This window comes from Lynx canadensis, chromosome E2 (assembly GCF_007474595.2).
Source record: "Lynx canadensis isolate LIC74 chromosome E2, mLynCan4.pri.v2, whole genome shotgun sequence".
Classification (NCBI taxonomy): domain Eukaryota; kingdom Metazoa; phylum Chordata; class Mammalia; order Carnivora; family Felidae; genus Lynx; species Lynx canadensis.
The window spans coordinates 53,048,721-53,054,796 of NC_044317.1; the positions used below are offsets into that span (position 1 = coordinate 53,048,721).

The 6,076-nt window shown below is 58.0% G+C and overlaps 1 protein-coding gene across 1 annotated transcript; it reads right to left on the reverse strand.

The window, feature by feature from the left end:
* Nucleotides 1-1,510: 1,510 nt before the first annotated feature.
* Nucleotides 1,511-3,874, reverse strand: KCNA7 (potassium voltage-gated channel subfamily A member 7). The gene is made up of 2 exons (XM_030298837.1): nt 3,305-3,874; nt 1,511-2,337 (listed from the first exon to the last, which is right to left on the reverse strand). The coding sequence occupies exons 1-2, from the start codon at nt 3,857-3,859 to the stop codon at nt 1,522-1,524; spliced, it is 1,371 nt and encodes a 456-aa protein (XP_030154697.1). The 5' UTR covers nt 3,860-3,874; the 3' UTR covers nt 1,511-1,521.
* Between the last annotated feature and the right edge of the window lie 2,202 nt (nt 3,875-6,076).

The following is a 6,076-nucleotide window of genomic DNA, read 5'->3' on the forward strand; positions in this document are numbered from 1 at the left end:
GTCTGATGTCTGTCCCTTTCTGGGTGCCTGACACTCCCCCGCCATCTCTGTCTCCCACTCTTGATCTCTGTCTCCCTCTCCCTTTGGATTTTCTGCCCCCCCCCCTTCCTCTGAGTCTCTGTCGTTCCCTCTCTCTGGGTCTTTGTCTCCTTCTCCCTAAATCTCTCTTCCTCTCTCTTCGGGTCTTTGTTCCCTTTTCTCTGGGTTTCTATCTCTTTCTTTCTCTGAGTCTCCATTACCTCCCAGGTCTCTGTCCCCTCATTTGTGTTTCTGTCCCCCTAACATGTCTATACACAGTACATACAGTTTGTCCCCTTTTCTCTCCCCTTGTGGCTCTGATCTCCGTGTTTGGAAGCAAAGCTATAGGAGAGGACAGACAGATCGAGAGGGTTTGAATGGCAAAACGACGCAGGTGTAGGGTAAATGGAAGGAGCATCTGCATCTCCCTAGCTCCCCCAGAGGCCCTCTGCATGAACAACTGAGTCCATGGATCCAGAACCCAGCCCTGCCCCTTATGGTAAGTGACACCAGGCATGTCAGTTCAGTTCGTCTCTCAGACTCCATAACCCCACACTTGCTCCCTGACACATGATTCCCCCCCGCCACGTGCTCTTATTCTTGGGTCCTGGTGCTACCAGTAAATGCAGAACAAACCAACATGGCCCTATGGAGCCCATACACACAGTCCACCTCAACCTAACATTCCTACAGGACTCACAATGACACAACTTGGTGTAACTCAACTCAGCACGGCCCTACAAGACTCACGTGGTTATACAATTCAATACGGTTCATCTCAGTGTAGCCCCCTAAACTTCCAGCTATGTAACTTTACACAATTCAACCCAACAGAACCCTGAAGGATTCCCACAGTCATACATTACAACCCAACTTAACGTGACCTGGAAAACTCACATTCGACCACTTGACTCTTTGGATTTCTACATGACTCACAAGTTCACACAATCTAAAATGACATAGCCCTACAAGAGTCACAAAGCCACACAACTTCCAACGTGTCTCAACTCAACTCCACAACACCATGCATGAACATGCAGTCAGTCCCAACGATGCCGTGGATGACCACCTCACTTGACCCAAAATGGCCCCAGGGGACTCATAAAACCACAGAATCCTGCACAATGCAGTTGGACAAGATTCACCTAGACTCAACAACACAGCCCAACCCAGTGAGGACCTAAAAAACACAACCATGGGATCAAATCTATGTCAACACTTACCACAAAAGGCTCCGTAAGTCTTGCACAACCCAAAGCAATTTAAACCAATGGAGTCTCTCCATCAACTCAGTATAACTCGTTGCCATTCACGGTCACTTAAGGAAGTACCCATAGGAGCTGCCAAACCGCAACTCAAGACCCAACAAGACTCAGTGTTCCCCAACTCGTTACCACTTAACCTAGTTCTTCCTCTACCCAACCCCCTCCCCCTAACCTTCCCTTCTCCCCCTCCCTCCCTCCCTCCAAGGAAACGTGAGGTCCTGCTGACCTCCACAGTCCCTCACACTTCGGTGACCATGTGTTTCCCAGGGGGGGCCCAGAGTGGAGGCGGTAGCTCAGGCATCTCTCCGTCCACCAACCCCCCATTGACCTTGCCCTCCAGTGGGCCACAGGGCTGCGTGTCCACGTGGCTGTACATTCCGGCCTCTTCGCCCTCTGTCTCCCGGTGGTAAAAGTAGCTGAAGTTGGAGACAATGACCGGCACAGGCAGGGAAATGGTCAGCACACCAGCGATGGCGCACAGAGAGCCCACTATCTTGCCACCCACAGTGACGGGTGCCATGTCTCCATAGCCGACTGTGGTCATGGTGACCACCGCCCACCAAAAGGACTCAGGGATGCTGGTGAAATGGGAATCTTCCCGGTCGGCCTCCGCAAAGTAGACCGCGCTGGAGAAGAGAACCACACCGATGAAGAGGAAGAAGATGAGGAGACCCAGCTCACGCATGGAGGCCCGTAGTGTCTGGCCCAAGATCTGCAGGCCCTTTGAGTGCCGGGACAGCTTGAAGATCCGGAAGACGCGCACCAGTCGGATAACTCGTAGTATGGCCAGTGACATGGCCGGCTGGCCCACGCCCCGTTGCCTGGCTAGCTCGGTGCCTAGCGCCACAAAGTAGGGGAGGATGGCCACGAAATCGATGAGGTTCATCACGTTCTTGAAAAAGGCCGCCTTGCTTGGGCAGGTCGCCAGGCGCACCAGTAGCTCAAAGGAGAACCAACAGATGCACAACGTCTCCACCATAAAGAACGGGTCATCGAAGGGCATGCGAGACAGGGTTCCAGGCACTGGGCTGGAGCCATTCAGCCGAGCAGGGAACTGCAGGGAGGAAGGGGGTCAGAGAGGACCACACCAAGACTGGAGCACCCTAGAACGGCCACATTTATGGTTTAAATGTCCAACTGCTTCTGTGCAAACTGGTCAGTGGTCACTGCTCCCAGGCCTCCAGTGCCCCAGCTGTCCTAGACTCCTTTCCAGAACCCTGGGGATCATCCCTGCGTGGCTGACTGTATGGTCCCTGATCCTTCACTGGTGGGGCCTCCTAGAATGGTGCCTGAGTGACACTCAGTCTCCTCCTTCCCAAAGTCCCACCGCAGCACTGATTTTCCAGATGGGGAGTGTCGCCACCCTGGTCCCACTTCCTCGTGCTCTGCCCTCCCTACCCCCAGCCCAGACTCTAATGGTTAAAGGCCTTCTCTGAACACCAAACCCTGCCCTCATGGCCCTCAGCCTGACTTTTTTTTTGTGCTGGGTTGCTCCTACCTCAGCCTTCAGGCCTCACTCTTCTGTCTCCAGCTCCCTCCAGCCCATCCTTCTCTTGCTTACAGCCAGCCGCACGGACCCCTGATTCTTCAGTCTCTCCTCCCTTGCTTCCTTTCTTAACGTACCTGTCTTACCGCCCTCCCGCCCTCGGCCAGCCCGTTTCTCACCTGCCTCAACCCCACCCAGTGATAGGGAAGGTCCTCCTATTCATATCCTCAGGCCCCGCCTCCATTAAGCTATCCCTTCCCGGCCCCCAGCCCAGCTTTTAAAGGTAAATTCCCCTGGTCAGGCCCGGTCACTGGGTGGCCCACCTCTCAAGCCTCTTGCCCCACCTGTGATTGGCCACTCCCCCAACAAGCCCCCCCCCCCAATGCCCCGCCCGCCCATAGCCAGGCCCCACCTTCCCGAGAGGCCCCGCCTCCCAGTGCCCCTCACCCCCGCCTTGTAATTGGCCAGATCCCCGTGGACCCCGCTCAGCCCCTCCCAAGCCCCGCCCCTCTCCACCCAGGACACGCCCCCTCACCGGGCCGGCAGCCGCCACCGCAGCGAGCCCCGGGTTGTCGCGGTCGTTGCGGAAGTCGGGCAGCGTCTCGAGGCAGAAGACGACGATGGAGACGAGGATGACGAGCACGGAGACGACGGCGAGCACGCGCGCGGCCTGCGAACTCTCGGGGAACTCGAAGAGCAGCCAGAGCTGGCGCGCGAAGGCGCGGCGGGGCAGGGGGCGCTCGGGCGGCAAGGGGCAGCCCTCGTCCTCGCGCAGGCGCGCGAGCGCCGCCGCGCCCAGCCCGTAAAAGGCCACCTCCTCCAGGAAGACGTCGAGCGGCACGTGCGCCGGCCGCCGCAGCCGGCCGCCGGACTGGTAGTAGTAGAGCACCGCGTCGAAGCTGGGCCGGTGCCGGTCAAAGAAGTACTCGCGGCGCGCGCAGTCGTAGAAGCGGCCCCGGCGCGCCGGGTCCCCTAGCAGCGTGTCCGGGAAGCGGCCCAGCGTCCGCGCCCGCGTCTCGAAGCGCAGCCCGGCCACGTTGAGCACCAGCCGCTCGCAGCAGCCGCACGGCGGCGGGCACCGCGGCTCCATGGCGCGCGCAGCCCCGGCGACCCGCGGACGGACGTGTGGCCCCGACGCCCGACCCGGCCCGGCCCCGCCTCGGCCGCCGCCGCCGCCGCCGCCGCCCCAGGCTGGTGTCCGGTGTCCACGCGTAAAAATAGCCCGGCCGTCCGGCCAGGGCGCGGGGGAGGGGGCGCCTGACCCTGGAGGGGCAGAGGGCGGCCGCGCGCCCTCTGCCGGGGCGCCCGCCCTCCCCCGCAGCCGCCGCCGCGCTGAGCTTGCTTTCTCCGCGCGCATCCGCTTTCGGGTCCCCGTTCCCTGGGTTTCGCCCTCGCCCGGGACCTCTATCCCTCGTCTCTCCGGGTTTCCGTGTGTGTCTCTCGTCTCTTTTTATGAATTGCCCAGCCCCTGTGCTGGAGTCACAAACCTCCGCGTCTTTCTTTCTGTTATCTTCTACATCTCTGCGTCTGGCTATGTCTTCATTTTGGGTGTCTGTCCAGGGGTGTATCTCTGAGTATCTCAGTGGGTCAGTTATCTCTGAGTTTTGCAATTCTAGAAGACTCAGTGCTTGGGGGTCTCTGTCAGTAATCTGTATCTTGGTCTGTCTGGATCTCCGTCTTTGACGCTTGTATCTTAGGGGTGTGTCTGTCTATCGCTGTCTCCCTTGCTATCTGTCTCCCCCCTCCGTCGGAGTCTCTTCTCATGATCTCTTAGGACTCTGTGTCTCTCTGTCCCTGGGTTTCCAGGGGGGGCTCCCCTTTGGGTCTGTTTCCCTGTGTTTCGGAGTTATGGCGAGTTTCTGTCTCAGGGCCTCTGGAGGACTCCGAGTCTCTGGAGTCCTCTCTCTGAATCTCTTTCTGACTAAAACTGTAGATCGGCTCTGCCACTGGCCTGGTGGTTGCCCCGTCCTGGAGACGCTCCAGCAACTGCAAACCGTGATCCTGTGCGCCCCACACCCGGTTCCCTCGCCGAGGTCTCCCCCTGTCTTCTGGGTCAGACATCCCGAGACCCAGGGAAGCCTGAGCTGTAACCCTGGATAGTGGAAACAGAGGCCGAGCCTGCCAGGAACAGGTGGGGGGTGGGCTGGGGAGATGCCGCAGGGTCACTCGAAGGGACCAAAGGACAGACAGACGATGGCCTTCCAGCCACCGGTATCCTATGACACCGCGTAAAAATAGGCTTGGGGGGAAGTGGTGGGGATAGGTTACCCGGACTCCAGGGAATGGGGTCCCGCGCGCCCTCTGCTGGGCAAGTGCAGAGAAGCACTAAGGTTACTCCCTCCGAATGTAGGCCCTCTTCCGTGTGTAATTTCTGGGAAGCTATGTCACCATCCTTCTGGATTTCTGTGTCCCTCTTTCTGGGTCTCTGTCTTACCTCTCTCTGCGTCTATGTCTCTGTCATTCTCAGAGACCCACAAGGAGACTCCTTTCTGTGGGTCTCTGAACTCTGTGAACTGAACCCTTCTCCCTGCAGCCATGCCTTACACCCTCATACCTTACACCCTCCTTAACGTACAGGTGCTCCGCCTTGCCGTTTCTAGACCATTCTTCCTCCCTCTGACTTTTAATTTTTTTTTTTAATTTTTTTTCAACGTTTATTTATTTTTGGGACAGAGAGAGACAGAGCATGAACGGGGGAGGGGCAGAGAGAGAGGGAGACACAGAATCGGAAACAGGCTCCAGGCTCTCAGCCATCAGCCCAGAGCCCGACGCGGGGCTCGAACTCCCGGACCGCGAGATCGTGACCTGGCTGAAGTCGGACGCTTAACCGACTGCGCCACCCAGGCGCCCCTTAATTTTTTTTTTTAAAGTAAGCTCTACGCCCACCATGGGGTTTGAACTCACAACCCCAAGATCAAGGGTCTCGTGCTCTACCCGGCCAGCCAGCCATCCCCTCCCTCAGCTCTTTTGAAGCTTAAGCTATCCACGGACACTTCCCATCCTTCCCTACTGAACTCACCCCTTCCCTTCTGGCCACTCCTACTCTTTCATGGAAGATTTGAGAACCTGGCTTCCTATCCCACCTAAAACTACTGTCATAGGGGCGCCTGGGTGGCTCAGTCGGTTAAGCCTCCGACTTCAGCTCAGCTCATGATCTCGTGGTTCTGAGTTCGAGCCCCGCATCTGGCTCTGTGCTGACAGCTCAGAGCCTAGAGCCTGCTTCGGATTCAGTGTCTCCCTCTCTCTCCGCCACTCCCCTGCTTGCACTCTGTCTCTCTCTCTCTCTCTCTCTCTCTCTCTCTCAAAA